At 47.0% G+C, this 21,970-nt stretch overlaps 1 protein-coding gene across 7 annotated transcripts in view; it reads left to right on the top strand.

The window, feature by feature from the left end:
* MRE11 (MRE11 homolog, double strand break repair nuclease) overlaps positions 1-21,970 on the top strand; it is a 656,612-nt gene that overhangs the window by 612,367 nt on the left and 22,275 nt on the right. For all 7 annotated transcript variants that reach the window (XM_068266826.1, XM_068266825.1, XM_068266828.1 and 4 more), the window contains one exon: positions 3,636-3,723. In XM_068266826.1, the coding sequence (XP_068122927.1) occupies positions 3,636-3,723 (88 nt within the window). The remainder of the gene's footprint in view (positions 1-3,635; positions 3,724-21,970) is intronic.

Below are 21,970 nucleotides of genomic sequence, written 5' to 3'. Positions count from 1 at the left end.
TAAAGTTCTATTAACTATCCATACTACACATACAATTCATTATATCATATATATTTTTTTTTCGCTTCAGTGTCACTTTAAAAAGAATCTGTACTATAAAATTCTTACAATAAAAAGTATACCATTCTATTCATGATGTTCTCCTGGGCCCCTGTGTGCTGTTTCTGCCACTCCCTGCTGCCATCCTGGCTTGTAATTGCCATTTTTAGGCAGTGTTTACAAACAAAAGACATATCTTCTAACTAGAGTGTGATAGGCTTGAGAGTAGCTCAGTCTCTGACTCATACAGAGCTTGGAGAGGGTGTGTATAGCTTCTGCCAATGACAAGCAGTGCAGCACATTCCAGCCTCAGCCCGACAGAGCCGACAGAAGAGAGAAGATTAGATCATATAACAGAGATAATACAGCCACTGTGCAACTAGGAAAGGCTGCAGTAAGACAGACCACATTAGAACAGGTATAGGAACTTATAGGATAGAAGAAATAAGGCTGAACATTTTGTTAGAGTCTCTTTAAAAGGTTCCTTACAATTTTGGCATATCAGCTGTGTCACTATTGATACAGCAATAACTTATTACCTATGCCTTCACAGTGATACATATATTGTTTCTTACAGGACATTCTAGGCTTTCTTAGGGCAATATTTTATTCTAAGTATTTTTTTATTTCACAGGCATTTTATCGAGGAAAATTAGGCATAAACACAAACATTATGTTCCCACCTTACTAATTTTTACATGAGAAGTGCCACAGTTGTAAGTCACATCAAAATACATTACTTATCTCGTCCCGATTAAAACGATACCATACATGCCATATTTCATCACTAGTTATGCATGTCGCATACTATTATCGCCAGCCAGTGCGTCTGGAGCGATTGCATGCGTTCGCTAGGACACAGTTTGGGGACCCCAGTGCTGTATAGATGCATTGCTAGGCAACAAAAAAAAAAGAATACTTTATTTTTTAATGGGACACTATCACTTTAATTTAAAGAAAAAAAAGCTTAACGTTTTCAGGGTGCTGACATCAGACTGTGGGAGCCTTGTTGCACTGTGGGAAATAACAGATGTTTCCAACTGACAAAAAAGCAAGCAGCATCTCCTTCCACTGACATCCCCTGCCAGCAGTAAAAATGTCGGCGTGATACATTTCAGAATGTAAATCAGGGAGAGGAAAACATTTTACAATAGGCAAATACTGACTAAATCATTGATAAACAATTTATTGTAAAAATTAAGCCGTTTTTTTTTTCATTACGTTACTTTCACTGGAGTTCCTTTTTAACCACTTCACCTTCAAGGGTCTTTCACCTTAATAAAACAGAGCAGTTTTCACCTGTCAGAGCTCCTTCCATTCATTCGCCTATAACTTTATTACTGTTTATCACAACTAAACAATCTATAGCTTGTTGGCCACCATTTAGGCTTTCTTTGGGGGGTACTTTTTGCTATGAATTATTTTATTCTAAAAGTGTTTTAACAGAAAAAATTCATTATTTCTCAGTTTTCTGCCATTTTAGTTTTAAAATCATAAACGCTAACGTGATTAAAACCCACACATTTTATTTGCCCCATTTGTCCCGGTTATTGCAACGAATAAAATTTTTCCCTAGTACAATGTATGGCTCCAATATTTTATTTGGAAATAAAGATGCATTTTTTCAGTTTTGCGTCCATCCCTAATTACAAGCCCATAATTTAGAAAGTGATAGTTATATATCCTCTTGACATGCATATTAAAAAAAAAGTTCAGTCCCTAAGGTAATTGTACTTATTTTTTTTATTTGTACATTTTTTTTTTCACAAAAGAATTTGGGGGTAACTATTGGAAAGTAAGGGGGGTCAGGGGTTAATTTAAAATGTAAAAATAAGGTCAAAATAGATATTTTATTGAAAAAAAATGTAGATGTAACTTTACTTTTTGGCTACAAGATGTCCACGTGCCTGACTTCCTTATGCGTAGTATTTCTACACAAAGTGGAAGGGATGCGTGGACGGTCTTTGTGAATGGCGGCGCCGTCTCATGGACACGGGGACTTAGATCAATGGGTGGAAACGGGAACACGGGGGGGGGGGGGGGGGAGAAGTAGTAGCTACGTCCCTGCAAGCAGTAATGGGTTTTGCAGGGAAGGAGTTACTCGTCCTGGGGGAGGAGAAGTGGTTAAAGAGATAAATGTTAAAATTCTATTACATGCACTCACTGGGTAGGGTGTGGCAATTAGGATACCTGTCCTGAGGTGACGTGACATGATGAGAACGACGTGTATATAGTGTGCCAAGCATGCAAATAACTGTGCTGTGTTTATTTTCTTCTTTTTTGCCTGAAAAGACTTAACAGTCAGGTATATAATTGTGCCCATACACGGTACAATTAAAACGTAACATTTTTCCCGTTTATTCAACCAAAATGACCGAATCGAATGAAAGTCAAAAATAATAATTTTTTTTCCAAACAAGTAAAATGAACACATTTCCAGTTAGTTTTTTTCAATAAAAATCAGATTGGACATGTTGGAAATTCCATCTAATGGAATAATTGAACAAAATTATCTAATTGAAAAAATTGTACCATAAGTTAGAGTTCCTCCCCAGTTGTGTCATCTACAGTTGGAATGCAGCATAATCCTCACTGAAAAGGAATTACAGCTATGGATCTCTTGCCTGGCAGAGAACAACTTCTGAGAGCAGGGAAAAGACAAAAGTCAATAATTTATATATTTTTGCTCCTGGGACACTAAAAGATTATATCAGTGGTATGAGACAATACAACATTTAACATTTTATTTGTAGCTTATACTCCGAAAATATAACTGTGGGATTCTAAAAAAAAACGGCATCTGTAGGAGGATAGATTCAACTGTTTATCTCATCGATATATTATTACCATGGGTTTCCTTTAACCTTCCTGGCGGTAAGCCCGAGCTGAGCTCGGGCTATGCCGCCGGAAGGCACCGCTCAGGCCCCGCTGGGCCGATTTTTTTTTTTTTCCTGCACGCAGCTAGCACTTTGCTAGCTGTGTGCAGTGCCCGATCGCCGCCGCTACCCGCCGATCCGTCGCGCCGCAGCCGCCCCCCCCCAGACCCCGTGCGCTGCCTGGCCAATCAGTGCCAGGCAGCTCTATGGGGTGGATCGGAATCCCCTATGACGTCACGACGTCGGTGACGTCATCCCGCCCCGTCGCCATGGCGACGGGGGAAGCCCTCCAGGAGATCCCGTTCTTTGAACGGGATCTCCTGATCGCCGATCGCCGGCGGCGATCGGAGGGGCTGGGGGATGCCGCTGAGCAGCGGCTATCATGTAGCGAGACTTTGTCTCGCTACATGAAAAAAAAAAAAAAAAATTAAAAAAAAAGATTTGCTGCCCCCTGGCGATTTTTTTTAGCAAACCGCCAGGAGGGTTAAGTAGAAGTACAGTTTAACCTTGTGGAATCAAGTACACATGTTTTAATTAATATATTGTGACTTCTGTATAAAATGTTTTGTTTTGTTTTCCTTTTTGTCGCAGGAAAATAGACACACTTGCATCTTAATCCATAAAGGAACAATCTGTCTTTAGACACTGTAATGTATCAGGCAAGAGAAAACAGCAATGCAATAATGTCTACAATCTATCTTCTTCTGTCATTCCTCTCAGATCTTCCAGCATCTCCTCCAGCAGGAAGAGTTCACAGAGCCAGACTATGCGAGGAGCCTGCTTTATTGATGACGATGATGAGGACGAGGTGAGGTCATGCCTTTATTATGTGGAATGAAATTTCAGCTTTTTTAAGATGATTGTGTTGGTTTTATCTGCATAGAATTGTATGTATATGAGCAGCATTCTTTCCTTGAAGGGTTAAAGGAACACTGTAGGGGGTCGGGGGAAAATGAGTTGAACTTACCCCGGGCTTCTAATGGTCCCCTGCAGACATCCTGTGCCCGCGCAGCCACTCACCGATGTTCTGGCCCCGCCTCCAGTTCACTTCTGGAATTTTAGCGCCTGCGTTGCCGTGTTCTTGCTCCCGCTGATGTCACCAAGAGCGTACTGCGCAGGCACAGACCATACTGGGCCTGTGCAGTACGCTCCTGGTGACATCAGCGGGAGCGAGAACATGGCAACGCAGGCGCAGTGGTTTTCAGACTGTAACCACTTGTGGACTGCAGTGTTAAACCCCCCCTAAAGACCAGGCTATTTTGTACTTAATTGGCCACTGCAGCTTTAGGCTACTTACACACCAGGACGTTGCGTTTAGGGGACGTTATAGAGCACATAACGTGCCCCTAACGCAACGCCTGGTGGTGTTGGAGCAGGATGCTACCAAGAGCCGCGTTACAAGCAGCTCTTGGTGCGCCTGCTCTGTCAGAGGCACTTTGTAGACCACGTGAGCGGAGCTCTCCGCATCACGTGGTCCCGCCAGCCAATCCGCGGCCGCTCCAGGATGTAAACACTGCAAGTGCAGTGAATAATAAGTAGCCATGTGCCTGGCTACGTAGCGGCCTCTCCCCGCCTCCTCTCCGCCCATAAAATGAAAAAAAAAAACTACTGAGCATGTGCAAACCGTCTAACGTGTAAAGTACTGCATGCAGTACGTTATGTAGACGTGCTGCGTTACAATGTAACGCAACGTGGGCACTGTGCACAGTCCATTGATTTTTCATTGCTGTGCGTTACAGGCTGCTCTAACGTGCGCCTGTAACGTCCCACTGTGAAAGCAGCCTCAAGGACAAGCACAACACAGCACACAAGTGATTCCCCCCTTTTTTTTCCTCCCTCCAACAGAGCTCTCTGTTGGTGGGGTCTGATCGCTGCACAGTTGTTTATTATTTTTTTTATAAATATTTATTTTATTTATTTTTTTTGTAAATTTTTCTCTTTTTTTTTTTTTTTTTTATAACATTTCCCCTGCTCCCTCCCTCCCCCCGCCAGCCAATCAGCATGATCAGCTGTCATAGGCTTCTGCCTATGACAGCCGATCACTCCCCAGCCTATAGAGGGGACAGCCGTGTGACATCGCAGCGCTGTACATGGAAATAGACAGCGATCACGCCGTCTAACAGTCTCACCGCTCGGAGACTGAACGCGGGGCGGAGCTCCTCCCCCCAAGCAAGAGATGTGCGCGCAGCCTGCGCACAATCTCCTGCATTAGCCGGCTCCAGGACCTGACGCCAATTAGGCGGTCCTGGGGCCGCTGCCGTGACCACGCCCATTGGCTTGGGGCGGTCATAGACTAAAGTCTGAAATTCCAGAAGTTAATTTCCCCCGGACACCCCCCCCCTCCCCCCCCCCCACACACCTCAGTATTCCTTTAATGCTTAGGCAATACCTGAGGGAAATGTATCTGCCCTTATAGATGGGTATATAGGTGGGGTGGAAAGAGGAGGGGGTGAGCCTTGGTGTCCTGGGAAGGCGTGGTGTCACACGAAACAGCTGTCGACACAGGCGCATTTGTAACCTGTGACACCTTTTATAATGTGCTTGAATACACTACCTCTGCATTGGAGTGTCGGAACCCGTCTTCTTCTTTCATGTTTATTATGTGGAAGATATCTACCCACCAGAGGCGTAACTACACTTAATAGGGCCCCCTGCAAAAATGATAGCATGGGGCTCCCATGGTCCCTGAACCCCATGCAGGTCATGTGATCAGGAGCTGGCGAGTGGCAGCAGAAAAAGATAACCACGCTCCTGCTACTCTTCAAGGAGGTGGCAGGGACGGTTTTTGCGAGCGAACGGGGAGGTTTCTTGCTAACTGGCTGCACTTGCGGTTGGGGAGAGGAAGGAGGAGGGGCCCCCAAAGCCTCCGGGTTGCAGGGGGAATTGTTACGCCCGTGCAACCCACAATTAATTGTTCCTAAAGCATCAGGAACTTCAATATAAATCACATTGTCATACAACTAAAAATCCCACTAGAATAAAGTCCCGTAAACATACTAGATAAATGTTGGCTGAGGCAGCCGATAGCAACAGCCTCTGGCGATAATCCAGCATGTGTACAGTAGTCCCCGACTGCTACCTGGCCAACTATCTGCCAGGCGTATCGGCTGTGCTGAGGGATGGTCGATAGCTTTGTGCTCACCGCTCACCCCGCCCACTGCTTGACGTCACGTCTGAGTCGCTCTGTCCTCCCTCCGCCCCCTTGCATTGCAACATAATGCACGGTCAGCTGGTAGGCTATGGCTAAGGAGCCATTCAGTGCTCCGATACGCGTAAGCTTTTATCTGTATGTCTCATGATGTCGTAAATAAAAGTTTAGATTTTTACCCAGCCATCTGGTGTAGCGGGATATCTTCTTTTTTGGAAATTGACTTATTCAGCACCTGATTTCCTTGCTTCCATCTGGCTCATCATTGGTGGTTGTAGCTGCCCTCCTTTCTACTGCTTACTATGCATCTGTACCTCCTCCGCCCAGGATGCCGCCAGGGACGGATCCATGCACATGCCTTAAAAAAATTGGGCTACATAAAGTGCTGGTGCAATGTACACCAACACTGAACAAAAAAGTGGCCAGTAGGAGGGGGCTGGCAAGACCCTATGATAACAGTGAGGGTACAAAGGTGGTGCATGTCATCTAATAATGCAAAGTGGGGTCTAGAATTATGGATCTCGAAGTAACAAGGTACAAGGGAATGGATAACCCCCCCTAAATAAGATTGCATCTGGCAGAGATCCTAGTATAGCTAGCCCCACAGACGTACCAAGCCTACATATCACAGCACATCCCACAATCCTAACATGAACAAGTTTCGTCTTTACAAGGGCTTCGTCAGGGGAAATATACATACAAGCATGTGCACCAAATCAGTGGTTTGCAGTGTAAAGGGCATGCAGCCTCATAGCCTAAGTCAGAGCTGGCTAGTATGTAGCCCAATTTTTTAAAGTTGCACATTCAAATCTAAGCTTTATTCTAGATTAAGTGGGCTTTTTAGTTGTAAGACTTTGTGATTTATGTGCCGTATAGATAGGTTTATTCAATTTCTGTAGGATTACTCAAAGGAAAGAATACGCTAGCCAGCACGTTTAGCTGATTAGATGAGCCCCAGGGTGATACAAGATAGAGGCTCCATGGCTTTGTACTGCAATGAGTAATACAGAGATTGTGTTTGCTACATTGTAAGTGATATCAGATCAGCAGAAGTGTGGGATGTAGGCTTCGTTCCCACTTGCACAAAAAACTGCCTGTTTTTATGCAATGGAAAGTAGCGGATAAACCGATATGTTGATGGATCCTATACCACGCAAGTGACCCTGAGCACCCCGTAGCTTGTAGCGAAACGTGTTGGCAAGGGATGCCAGTGTCTGATCCTCTACCAACCTGGGGTTCATTATCTACATAACCAACACACACAAAGATTATGGACGGGACGAGATTTTGTTTTCCTTAAAGGACACGAGTTAAGAAAAAAAATCTTTACTCTCTCGGGGCTTCTTCCCACCCATAGAAGTCTATATGTCCAGCTTCAAAGTTCCCCTCCGCTCCTGGCTTGCACTGTTCCCTTATAAGATTGTGACCCGCTGCTGGGTGGTGGTCTTCTGCACCTCTCGTGATAGTGCTTCCATGGCCAAGAGTGCTGTTCACTTGTGCAGTTCAGGAAGCCAGTGGAGGGAGTTACAGGGGGGATCTACCACAGTGGCAGAGTGGTGGTAAGAATTTATGTGTCTGGCTGCTGCATTCATGAAGGACTAGGGGGGTGGGGGGTCAGTATGGTTCAGAGGGAGGCCTAATAGAAGGGTGTTTCAGCAGGGAATGTTGTAGATGATGAGGCTATGAACATGTAGTTTGGCCTTGTCTGAGGCCAAGAAGGGGCAGATATTAGAAATGTTGTAGAGGTGGAAGTTGCAGAACCTGGTAATGTATTGTATGTGGCGGATGAGGGAGAGAGCTGAGTCCAGGGTGGGACCCAGACAGCGGGCTTAGGTAGTAGAGCAGATTGTCATGTTGTTGACCTTCATGTATAGATCCAGGAGCGATGTTGCTGCATGGGGCGGGAAAATCAGGAGTTCTGTTTTGTCTAGGTTTAACTTCAGGAACCTAGCTGACAGAGGAGAAGCAGGATGAGAGGTTGTCCATGAAGAAGATGGAGAGATATGGAGCTTGGAAATAGATCGGGGTGTCATCAGTATACAGATGGTATTTAAAGCCCTGGGAGGGGATGGCCTTGCCAATGGAGGCGTTGCAAAGTGATTACAGTAAGGGGCCAAGAACAGAGCCTTGGGGGACCCCAACCAAAAGGGGCATGCGTTTGGTAGAGGAGCAATTAGAGACGTAGGATCCTTTTAGAATTCATGTATAGATGCATGAACCCGGTGTGGGTGAGCAGAGTAAGGAAGGACCAGTTCTAAGGTGGAAACCGTGTCGTTTAGGAATAGCTTATAAATGCTGTTTGTTTAGAAACTAACATCCTTCAGTTTAGCCTCATCGGTGATGTTTATTGCTGGCCGTGTCACAGTTTGCTGTGCTTATGTATTTTTGAGAGCAGAAGGTTAATTTTGTTTTTCATTTAATTTGGCCACATCGTTTGTGTAAGTGGAGCGCAGCTGCATTTGTGGTAATCTTGTAATGTTTCTCTCTAAACACACACTGACTGTATATTCTGTGTGAATTCGTTTTCTTTATGTCAGTTCTGTGTAGTTTATAATAGATCGCCTCCTCTCCATTTCACTCACTTCTTAGGGATAAAACAAGCGTCTTCACGTTCATTTTTCCGGCAGTTTTCCAAATTGAGAAACCGTCAGTTTGTCAGCGGGAATGTTAGCAGCGTAGGAGACCAGAGGATGGTGGAATGCAATGCATATGGGAGGTCATTAGCGAGGTTTGTTCAGCTTCCTAGCTACCGAATAATCCGAACCGATTTGTCAGCGTCTCAGGGCCCTTTCACACTGGCACGGTGCGTTATGGAAATTTACCGAACTCTATTGCTAGGGCAATGAAAATTTCATATTACCTGTGGTGCAGTGTGCCGGAAGTGCTCAATGTAACGCGCTTCCAAAACTACGTTAGCGAGCATGTGTCTGCGGCGACGTGCGGCGGACCGGAAGTCCTCTATGGCGACGCGTGTCATTGTGAAAACTCACCACAGGTGTTACCTGAAGCATATCTTTTGCAATACACTTCCACGCACATGATCGCTTGGGTGGCAGGAAGTGAGTGTCACTTCCTGCTTGGCTGGATGCCAGATGGGGAATACCTCATAGTAAAGTATTCCCAAAGGCCTGTTTCTGGCGGTGTGGTGCGGCTGCCGCACCGCCAATATGCAGTGTGAAGCCGGCCTCAGAGCAGACTCTTTGTATACATGTACGAATGTTCATGAAACTTAAGAAATGTGCCCCCATCCAATACCCAACTTTTACTATTTACAAGAGAGGGCCGATAGCGTTAATGAGGAATTGCTGTGAAAATAACGGAATGAAAAAATTGCTTATTAGTTTTCCAAAATTCATTTATAGATTATTAAGTTAGTGTTTGCCCATTATAAAGTCTTTCCTCACCCCGAGTAATAATCTGAAATTTATCACAGGCAATTACATCTTTAGTCCCGTCAGGTGCATTTCTGGGGAATGTTTGTTGTGGAGAACTTTGTACAACTTATAAGTAACCAGAAACTCACCACATAAAAAAAAAACACGAGCGGGGGAGAGAGGGAACTTGTCACTAGAAGCTGTCGACCGACCCACTCTAACCAGAGAGGGGTCTGTTAGCTGCCCTCACCTGTACACAGATTTACAATAGATTTCAGCAGGAAATCTATATGTCATGTGACAAATGCTGTCATGAGGCCAAACACTAGAGGCCTGGCATGTATATTGCTGAGCCTCTAGTGTTTGGCTTCTTGCATTAGTCACATGACACAGGCAGGGCCGGCTCTAACTACAAAAGGGCAAAAGTAGCTTGGAGGTCCCCCCAAGCAATGTCCATTCCCCCGCAGCCTCTGAGCCGACTCTTAGGATCCATCCCACCACACTCCAGAACACACACAATCATTAGAAGGGTGCGGCTTTGAAAGAACAGAAATGAAACCGAGAGCCCAATATGGTGTAGTATGTCAAAGTAATGAAAATATAATGTAAATTAATGGTAATGTACTCACAAATATGGGTTACCACAAAGGCAACCACTGGACCCGGCAGGTGGGGAGAATTATAACCTGACCCCACTCAGGTAATAAAAAGTCGCTCTCTGTAGATAGAAGAAAATGGGGACACACCCCTCCACCCAGGGTGGACTAGATCAGCAGTAAAACAAGAGTAACAGAGGTGCCAACAAGGATAACATAATTAAAATCCGCTTAAAAGGAAGGAAACAGGTGGACTCACCTCCCTCAGGTACAAAATAACCAGCCAATAAGCTGTTATAAAATAACAGTAAATATAAAATAACAGTAATATTTATTGGGAACTCTCCAGGTATGCAACGCGTTTCACAGGCCAATATCCCGCTTCATCGGGCAATCAAGTTTGGAGAAACACAACAATTGGACAATCTCTGGGCCAAGCGCCTCTGTAGGACATCATTAGAATGTCCATCATATGTCCCCAAAAGCATTGTTCCATTATCCCCCATTACGCTCCTCCTCCTTTGCCTTACAAATCCAGAGTCTACACACATTGGGGTTTTACCTAATCCAGGCAGGACACAGGAGGCAGCGCCATGCTCTATGCTACTCACAGCGGAGTCTTACCTTATCCAGGCAAGACACAGGAGGCAGCACCGCCCTCTATGCTACACACAGCGGAGTCTTCAGGCAGGACACAGGAGGCAGCACCGCCCTCTATGCTACACACAGCGGAGTGTTACCTAATCCAGGCAGGACACAAGAGGCAGCACCAGCCTTCTATGCTACACACAGCAGAGTCTTACCTAATCCAGGCAGGACACAGGAGGCAGCACCGCCCTCTATGCTACACACAGCGGAGTGTTACCTAATCCAGGCAGGACACAAGAGGCAGCACCAGCCCTCTATGCTACACACAGCAGAGTCTTACCTAATCCAGGCAGGACACAGGAGGCAGCACCGCCCTCTATGCTACACACAGCGGAGTCTTACCTAATCCAGGCAGGACACAAGAGGCAGCACCAGCCCTCTATGCTACACACAGCGGAGTCTTACCTAATCCAGGCAGGACACAGGAGGCAGCACCGCCCTCTATGCTTCACACAGCGGAGTCTTACCTAATCCAGACATGACACAGGAGTCAGCACCGCTCTCTATGCTACACACAGCGCAGTCTTACCTAATCCAGGCAGGACACAGGAGGCAGCGCCATGCTCTATGCTACACACAGCAGAGTCTAACCTAATCCAGGCAGGACACAGGAGGCAGCACCGCCCTCTATGCTACACACAGCAGAGTCTAACCTAATCCAGGCAGGACACAGGAGGCAGCACCGCCCTCTATGCTACACACAGAGCAGTCTTACCAAATCCAGGCAGGACACGGGAGGCAGCACCGCCCTCTATGCTACACACAGCGCAGTTTTACCTAATCCAGGCAGGACACAGGAGGCTGCACCATGCTCTATGCTACACACAGCGGAGTCTTACCTAATCCAGTCAGGACACAGGAGGCAGCACCACCCTCTATGCTACACACAACGGAGTCTTACCTAATCCAGGCAGGACACAGGAGGCAGCACCATGCTCTATGCTACACACAGCAGAGTTTTACCTAATCCAGACATGACACAGGAGGCAGCACCGCCCTCTATGCTACACACAGCGGAGTCTTACCTAATCCAGGCAGGACACAGGAGGCAGCACCGCCCTCTATGCTACACACAGCGCAGTCTTACCTAATCCAGGCAGGACACAGGAGGCAGCACCGCCCTCTATGCTTCACACAGCGGAGTCTTACCTAATCCAGACATGACACAGGAGTCAGCACCGCTCTCTATGCTACACACAGCGCAGTCTTACCTAATCCAGACATGACACAGGAGGCAGCACCGCCCTCTATGCTACACACAGCGGAGTCTTACCTAATCCAGACATGACACAGGAGTCAGCACCGCTCTCTATGCTACACACAGCGCAGTCTTACCTAATCCAGGCAGGACACAGGAGGCAGCGCCATGCTCTATGCTACACACAGCAGAGTCTAACCTAATCCAGGCAGGACACAGGAGGCAGCACCGCCCTCTATGCTACACACAGCAGAGTCTAACCTAATCCAGGCAGGACACAGGAGGCAGCACCGCCCTCTATGCTACACACAGAGCAGTCTTACCAAATCCAGGCAGGACACGGGAGGCAGCACCGCCCTCTATGCTACACACAGCGCAGTTTTACCTAATCCAGGCAGGACACAGGAGGCTGCACCATGCTCTATGCTACACACAGCGGAGTCTTACCTAATCCAGTCAGGACACAGGAGGCAGCACCACCCTCTATGCTACACACAACGGAGTCTTACCTAATCCAGGCAGGACACAGGAGGCAGCACCATGCTCTATGCTACACACAGCAGAGTTTTACCTAATCCAGACATGACACAGGAGGCAGCACCGCCCTCTATGCTACACACAGCGGAGTCTTACCTAATCCAGGCAGGACACAGGAGGCAGCACCGCCCTCTATGCTACACACAGCGCAGTCTTACCTAATCCAGGCAGGACACAGGAGGCAGCACCGCCCTCTATGCTTCACACAGCGGAGTCTTACCTAATCCAGACATGACACAGGAGTCAGCACCGCTCTCTATGCTACACACAGCGCAGTCTTACCTAATCCAGACATGACACAGGAGGCAGCACCGCCCTCTATGCTACACACAGCGGAGTCTTACCTAATCCAGGCAGGACACAGGAGGCAGCGCCGCCCTCTATGCTACACACAGCGGAGTCTTACCTAATCCAGGCAGGACACAGGAGGCAGCGCCATGCTCTATGCTACACACAGCAGAGTCTAACCTAATCCAGGCAGGACACAGGAGGCAGCACCGCCCTCTATGCTACACACAGCGCAGTCTTACCTAATCCAGACATGACACAGGAGGCAGCACCGCCCTCTATGCTACACACAGCGGAGTCTTACCTAATCCAGGCAGGACACAGGAGGCAGCGCCGCCCTCTATGCTACACACAGCGGAGTCTTACCTAATCCAGGCAGGACACAGGAGGCAGCGCCATGCTCTATGCTACACACAGCAGAGTCTAACCTAATCCAGGCAGGACACAGGAGGCAGCACCGCCCTCTATGCTACACACAGCGGAGTCTTACCTAATCCAGGCAGGACACAGGAGGCAGCACCGCCCTCTATGCTACACACAGCGCAGTCTTACCAAATCCAGGCAAGACACAGGAGGCAGCACCGCCCTCTATGCTACACACAGTGCAGTTTTACCTAATCCAGACATGACACAGGAGGCAGCACCGCCCTCTGCTACACACAGCGGAGTCTTACCTAATCCAGGCAGGACACAGGAGGCAGCGCCGCCCTCTATGCTACACACAGCGCAGTTTTACCTAATCCAGGCAGGACACAGGAGGCTGCACCATGCTCTACGCTACACACAGCAGAGTCTAACCTAATCCAGGCAGGACACAGGAGGCAGCACCGCCCTCTATGCTACACACAGCGGAGTCTTACATAATGCAGGCAGGACACAGGAGGCAGCACCACCCTCTATGCTACACACAGCACAGTCTTACATAATGCAGGCAGGACACAGGAGGCAGCACCGCCCTCTATGCTACACACAGCAGAGTCTTACCTAATCCAGGCAGGACACAGGAGGCAGCACCGCCCTCTATGCTACACACAGCGGAGTCTTACCTAATCCAGGCAGAACACAGGAGGCAGCGCCATGCTCTATGCTACACACAGCAGAGTCTTACCTAATCCAGGCAGAACACAGGAGGCAGCGCCATGCTCTATGCTACACACAGCAGAGTCTTACCTAATCCAGACAGGACACAGGAGGCAGCACCATGCTCTATGCTACACACAGCAGAGTCTTACCTAATCCAGGCAGGACACAGAAGGCAGCACCGCCCTCTATGCTACACACAGCAGAGTCTTACCTAATCCAGGCAGGATGCTACACACAGCAGTCTTACCTAATCCAGGCAGGACACAGAAGGCAGCACCGCCCTCTATGCTACACACAGCAGAGTCTTACCTAATCCAGGCAGGATGCTACACACAGCAGAGTCTTACCCAATCCAGGCAGGATGCTACACACAGCAGTCTTACCTAATCCAGGCAGGACACAGAAGGCAGCACCGCCCTCTATGCTACACACAGCAGAGTCTTACCTAATCCAGGCAGGATGCTACACACAGCAGAGTCTTACCTAATCCAGGCAGGACACAGGAGGCAGCACCGCCCTCTATGCTACACACAGCGGAGTCTTACCTAATCCAGGCAGGACACAGGAGGCAGCACCATGCGCTACACTCCGGTCTTGTCCCCATGGCGCCTCTCGTCCTCACTCCCTGCAGGCATTATCTGGTCATGGATAGGCACACCTTGCCGTGGGAGTTGGGTGCTCAGCCTTGATGCAGAAGCAACATCAGTTCAATATCAGCAATTCAAGTTTGGCTGGCACACCAATATCAATAATCAAGCAGTTTATTGTATGCACAACATGACAATTGTTTCGGGGCCACGGAGGGTCCCCTTCATCAGATAAAGTGCAGACATACAAGTGATGCAGGGTACAAACACAAATATATATCAGAACTGTGACCAATCACCAAGCATCAGAAGAATGAACCTCCCCCTTCATTGACATGCATATTCAGCTTCATACAAATACATTGCATAAATCATGCAGCAAAAATGCTCATTTGTTACTCAGCAACTGACCTGTGTATAAAGCTGTTCCTTTAGTTACTGTACACATCTCCCTGAACATTCTCCAGCCACAGCAGTATGAAATTTACACGATCAGACTGCATAATTGCAGTCTGCAACTATGAAATTCATGCCCTGCAGGCATGTATGGGGTCATCATAGCTGGAGGGGAGGGAGGACACACATTGGGGCCCTTTGCCTCGACCCTGGACACGAGAAAAGACACAAAAATGATCCCCGCGGCATGGAAAGAAGACGCCGGACACAGGAGGAGGCACGCCGGGGGACAGGTGAGAATTAGCTCAGCAACCAACACTCTGCATCGCTCGTTCCCAAATTGAACGTCGCTACGGATAGAAAGGTATCTTCTGCCCGGCGTGACTGATTTGATCGATTTCAGACGAAAGTTGATCGATTGGACATCATTTGTGGCAGGGGTGTAACTACAAATCATGGGGCCCTCTGAAAAAACTTTGGTGCCCCTTAATGTTCACACCGCTTCCCATACCTTTTCTTGCTGTCCCTCACAGCCTGGAGGCCCATCTCACAAGGCTCATAAAACAAGTGTGGCCATCAGGATCTTCACACCCATAACAAGTGTAGCCACATAAACACCTGATCTGGAGTATCTGCCTCTGCCCCCCCTTGCAGGGGCTGCTTCCCCCCGGTAACATCCCTGGCACTCATTTCTAGCAGATTCAATCACAGTGATCAAATCTTCCTGACGACATATGCTATTGCTTCGTTGTTATTGCCTGATGAAGCGGGATCAAACCTGCGAAACGCGTTGCATATTTGGAGTCCATAAATAAAATATATTGACTGTCTTTACTACAGTCGTTGTGTGTCTACTTGGAGGAGGTAAGTCCACCACTACCTCCTCTATTGACCAAGAATTTGGTTATTAAGCTCATTTAGCTTCCTTTTTTCCTTTTGGCGCCTCTGTTCTCCTGCATAATATTGAGTCCACCCTGGGTGGAGGGTTGAACCCCCTTTTTTCTCATCTACAGAGAGCGACTTCTTATTCCTGAGTGGGGTCAGGAAAATCTCCCCACCTGCCTTTACAGTGGCTGCCTAATGGTAACCCTGGTTTGTGAGTATTAATATTTACTCTATCTAGTAACCATTTACCAGTACATATTACACTATTGGAGCTCTTGATGTTCCTTGTTTTTTTCCTCATATCGACATATGTTTACAGTTTCGGCCTCTGTCATGTGGCCTATTTCAGGTTTTCAGCATTTACACTCCACTCTAGCAGTTGCAGCGCCTCTGTGCCCATTGTGTGACTGTCAGCACCAGACGCCAGTGGCAGAGGTTGTGGTCGCGAGCGGTAGTGGTGGCGGATTATCAGTGTCTACTTTTCACGGCATCCACGTGTAACGGCCCACATCGCTTCCTGTACAGTCTCTGAGTCCCCCTGTGCATGTTTTTGGAGAGTAATTAGGATAATGATCCCTTTTTTATTAGCAACACTGAGAGGTACTTATCTAATTAGTAGTTCTCCGGAGATCATTAAGCGACATTTCCTTTCTTCATTTGCCACCCCTGAATGTTTTACAGCAAATATAGGATTTTCATGTGAGCTGGAGGTCACAGCATCAGCTTCTTCCTACCCCGCCTCACTCATGTAATAGATGTAAATTGAGATTTCCTCATAATAAGGTGAATTAGGACGTCTTCCTGTGGATAAAAGCATTGTGAGGTAATTGGACTTGGGCCTTTTCTTGCCTTCATCTCCGGGAGTATTTTATGCCTTCTTGGCTGGTGTGTAAACAACCTTCAAAGCTTTATTTATAAATGTGTATTTCCTGTGTTGAAGTAGTGCTGCCTATTATACAGCTCATAATAAAGAACACTGAACCAATCACACTATGGCTCACAACCTAATGTCTCTTTTGCCATCAAAATAAATCACCATGGAATCTTGATTCAATAAGGCTCGGAGCACACATTTCTGTGCAGAAAACCATGAGTTTTCAAAGGAAGGTAGGATAGAAAGGTGCTGGCACTGCAGCTAGGGGTTCAGGGAGGGTTGCAGGGGTGCAGACCAGGTATCCAGTGAGATGCAGATAGACCAGCGTGCTCAGGCTCAGATAGACATCATATGCAGGCAGAGAAAAGGATGAGAAATGCCGGCACTGCTGTAAACTGCTTGTTTATTCATAACACATGGTGCAACATCGTGGATTCAATTGTATGCAAATTGAGACGTAACATACCGGTTTGCTGGTAAAGCTGTGCGGTGGGTGCTGGGGGATGAGAGCCTAGAGCCTAGAGGTGGAACTGTGCAGGACAGGAGGCAGGGGAGCAGTGATGAGTGACAGGCTACAGGTAAATAGCAGGCTAGTGACAAGCAGATTGTTGCTAGCCTAGCGCTTTTTATTAGGTGGAAAGCGGGTGGGGGGGGGGCTGTGCTGGAGGCACAATAGAAGGACAGAGGCAGGTCATTGTACACAGAACATGCCTCTGTATCCTATTACGATTTGACAAACACAGCTCGGATTCTCTTTAACTAATGCAGCCTGATTGGCTGGAGTCTTTTTCCCTCCCACACCTCTGTTTCTCTCTGATTGGCCAATATTTCTCACGCTGAAACAGTGCACTTTCTATAGTGAAGGGCGGGCAATGCATACACAATCAGGCAGAGTGGTTTCAAAATAGCCACAGTTAAAGAAAACCTGTAACATCAAAAAAATCCCCTGGGGGGTACTCACCTCGGGAGGGGACAGCCTCAGGGTCCCAATGAGGCTTCCCACGCCGTCCTCTGTCCCTCAGGGGTCTCGCTGCAGCCCTTCGAACAGCGGCGATGTAAATATTTACCTTCCCGCCTTGTGCGCAGCCGCTGTGGCGGCTCTCGGCTCTGAAATAGGCGGAATACCCAATCGCCGTCGGGTCTGCTCTACTGCGCAGGCGCAACAGTGCCCTCGCTGGAGCCTGGAAAGGTAAATATTGAACAGGCTGTCGGATCTGTCGGGCCGCTGTTTGGAGGGCTGCAGCGAGACCCCTGTGGGAACTTTTTGATGATACAGTGTCTCTTTAAAATGGGAAATGCTAAGAAGGATTTTCTCTTTTTTTTACTGTAGAAAAATCACTAAAATCAAAACGTGGGCAGTGCAGTATGTGATGTATAAGTAGAGCAAGAATTTAACTACTTATATATGTGTTTTTTTTATAGTATGGCTGACAGCTCCTCGTTATGAAGGCAAATTTAAGAAGGGTTGCTTTTGGTTTTTCAGTCTCTTCAGACTCTTTATACTTTCCCAGTAGTTCTGGGTCACCAGGAGCTATCTTGGGATTCCATAGCATTATCAGTCATTGCAAATCATCTTTGGTTACGCCGACCCTATAATATGCTTTGAAAGATGGCTGAAAACAGCATTTCTACACACCATACAATTTTCTGTAGGATTTTTCTGTTAAGGTGCCCATACACTTACGCGATTTTCCACCAATCGAAAGCATATTCAATCACTTGGATCGAATCTGCTGTGAAATCAATACCCAAACGCTTACCAATCGACCGTTTTTTGTCCGAAATCGATCCCCTCGATCTGTCCGCGTGGAAGATTTCGCTCGATCGCCGAGGGGTCAGGAGTGCGTCCAAAGCGGCGTTCGAATGTCCGACGACCGACGCTATCGGCAATACATTACCTGTTCCGCCAGCACGTGTACCCGCGGTCCCTTCTCTGTGCTGTGCTCCGGCTGGCTTCACTTCCTGTCGGGGGAAGTTTAAAAAGTAGAGCGCCCTCTACTGTTTAAACTTCCCCCGACCGGAAGTAAAGGGTAGTTGGAGCCCAGAGCGGAGAAGAGACAGCGTAGACCGGGGCACTCGCGCTGGCCGGATTAGGTAATGGATGCTGGGGCGGCGGCAGCTCCACAGATTGTGAATCGATTTCATAGTGAAATCGATTTAAAATATTTTTGCAGTGTAGGCAGCCAATAGATCCCTCTTTGATCAGATTAGATCACAGAGGGATCTATCTGCTGGTCGATCTGGTGGCAATCGACCAGTGTATGGCTGCCTTTAGATTTTATGTAAGATTTTTTTTTGTAAAGTACTGGTAAGGCCCATACACACGTCGGATTTTTGCGAACGACCCGTCGTTTGAACGTTCCGTCGTTCGCATGTCAAATCCGGCGTGTGTACAGACTATCGTTTGGGTGATAAGACTGGTTTTCAGCAATCCGCCCGGTGGATCGCTGAAAACCAGTCTTATCACCCGAACGATAGTCTGTACACACGCCGGATTTGACGTGCGAACGACGGAACGTTCAAACGACGGGTCGTTCGCAAAAATCTGACGTGTGTATGGGCCTGAAGAGACTGGTCATTATCTCTGGTGCATTGTCTTCTGGTTATCTCCTGCTGAGTAGAACAATGCTTAATTGCTAGGGAGTTAGATGGTTAGATAGATAGGTAAATCTTACAGAAAATTGTATGGTGTGTACTAGGGATTATGGAAAGCACTGTAATCCCAGAATGAGATCGGTTGACTTTTTTTCTCACCTTCTATTGTGATAAGACTGATAAGCTGTCTTTCTGTGGCATCCTTTTATGTTTAAAGATAACCTCTTTGTGCTTGTACCTGTAATGCAAGTAATCTCTTTCTCCTGTTATCTTCACATAGATGAAAATTGCCAGCTACATAGAGAGATAGTATATAGCTTTTGTAGCTACTAACGTTTGAAGGACATTTTCAGAGGTGTATATTGCAAGTTATGACTGTTTAGGGTCTTATATAATGAGCATTACTGAAAATAAAACAGTGTAGCAGAGTTTAGAGATGGGGTGTCTTGACACCCTAAAAAAAAACAGGAAACAAAAACGGGAGCCTAATAGTGCAATATGTTTGAAAATAAGGTGAAGAGGATGTTCTACTCACAAAGGCAGGTTGCAGAGGGGCAACTGACCACGGGAAGCAGGTGGAGACAATGAACCTGACTCCACTTGGGGTGGCCCAAATGTACCTGGATGTTTCGCTCTCCTTGGTGAAACTGACAGGTATCCACTGTGGTAAAAACCACTTGTGGTCTGTCTGGACCCCTCCAACATGCACTGTTGGGAGGTATATAAGCACAAGTGTAGGAAAGAGGGATTGTGATAATATAGCAGCCATTTGTGATATTGCATATAATACAGAAGCCATATTTTTCATTTTTCTATCTACTGTGTACCATTTCAGTTGTGTATGTATGTTAAGAGGCCAGTCTGGCAGCTGGCTTTGGGGTATAATTGGGCACCAGGCTGAAGGAAGCTGCTAATTTGATTGTCTGTATGGCAGTGAAAAGTACATTTGCATTCAGTTTCCTCTGGACACTGCGGCCTCCAGCAAGGAAACAGGTAATTAAATAACGACCCACTCTTTTGTCCTGAAAAGGTGTGGCATTGTTTTGAAATTTGTATGCATGTAAACAGCTACCTGTTGTTCTCAATATACAATCGGACTGACTGAGTCTGCAAAGTTCAAAAGTGGGACAGGAAACCCTTGAAATTTGCATGTCACAGCAAGCCCAGGTGTGACGGGGCTCTGCAGATGGTGATGTCACAATCTGGGGGAAATTGCATTCGTTTTGGGACTGAACATTAAGTGCCCCGAACTACCAATCGGCCTATTAGAGCCAGCATAGAACACTCAAACCTCGTAGTTCCCTGGAGATAGCAAACAAGCTAGAACTCCCCTGGTCCAACCAGAAACTGAGTGCTCCTCGCAAACAACTCTCTGATCTGCATGCTGGTAACATTTTATTCCTGTTTTTATTTTGTTTATGAGCAAACTGTCTTGTTGTGTGTCCTTTCTGCACTGTTCCACTTTTTTCTGGAATATTAAATATTTATTTAATAAGCTTGACTTCTGATGTACTAGCAAAAACTAGTCTTGGAGAGACTGCAGTGTAATTTGCGTTACAAGTTCAGTGCCTGATTGTGCCTTGCTACTGTGTGATTGCATTTGGGTGTGGGGTGTTCCCCTATTTTGGCCTAAGCGCAAAGCTGACCCAAATACGAAAACGCTTTTTTCCCTCTCGATCTGGTCAAACCCCCAGTCGAGAACCGTTTCTGCAGGCGTGCCGTGGGGCCGGATCCTGACCGGGATTCCTATGTTGGATGGCTTTTTCTCATTTGCACTGTTATTGGCCTGATGAAGCGGGCTCAGACCTGCGAAACTCGCTGCCTGTGCTAAAAAAGAACCTCTTTGTTTACACAAATATCTCATTACTGAGGTAAGCCACCTCATCTTTTGATTTTATCTGTTTTTAATTAGTTTTATTAACACCAGGGCGCCTCTTTCCTACACTCGTGAGTGTAGCAGAGTGGTAGCCTGTCTGCAGCCTCATCTCTCATGACTCTGGCAGACTGACCGGGCAGAGTTTTATCGGGTAAAGCTTTGTACACACGCTGTTTTTTCCAGGTCTAACCTCTCTCTCCAGCATGTCCGATCGACGCATTCGACTGATTTCGGCCCAAAATATTGGTCAGGCGGGAAGCGCTCTACACTTGCACATTATGTAGTCGTGACGTCGCAACTACATAGTAAACATGCGCAGAGTGCTCCCGGCCACGGGTGCGCGACCAAGGAAGTGCGTCGCTGGGTGGTGCCTGCACACCGCTCTTCCCACCCTCTCAACCAGGAAGTGACTTTGGGAGGCATTTACAACATAATGGGGGTGGATGGAGAAGAATGGGGGGAGCATTGGGGATCTCAATGTGATATCGCTGTGTGCGCTACCACAAACACACATACAGATCGTCAGAAGAAATATAACGCGGCGATATCACATTGAGTTGTGTACCAGTTATTACTCTTCTGCCGATCTGTATGTGTGTATTGTAGTAACACACACGGCAATATCACATTGAGTTGTGTACCAGTTATACCTCTTCTGCTGATCTGTATGTGTGTGTTGCAGTAACACACATGGCGATATCACATTGAGTTGTGTACCAGACGCTCTTTATACCTCTTCTGCTGGTCTGTATGTGTGTATTGTAGTAACACACACGGCGATATCACATTGAGTTGTGTACCAGTTATACCTCTTCTGCTGATCTGTATGTGTGTATTGTAGTAACACACACGGCGATATCACATTGAGTTGTGTACCAGTTATACCTCTTCTGCTGATCTGTATGTGTGTATTGTAGTAACACACACGGCGATATCACATTGAGTTGTGTACCAGTTATACCTCTTCTGC

This window comes from Hyperolius riggenbachi, chromosome 2 (assembly GCF_040937935.1).
Source record: "Hyperolius riggenbachi isolate aHypRig1 chromosome 2, aHypRig1.pri, whole genome shotgun sequence".
NCBI classification, from domain to species: Eukaryota; Metazoa; Chordata; class Amphibia; order Anura; family Hyperoliidae; genus Hyperolius; species Hyperolius riggenbachi.
This window is presented reverse-complemented; position numbering and strand designations above follow the sequence as displayed.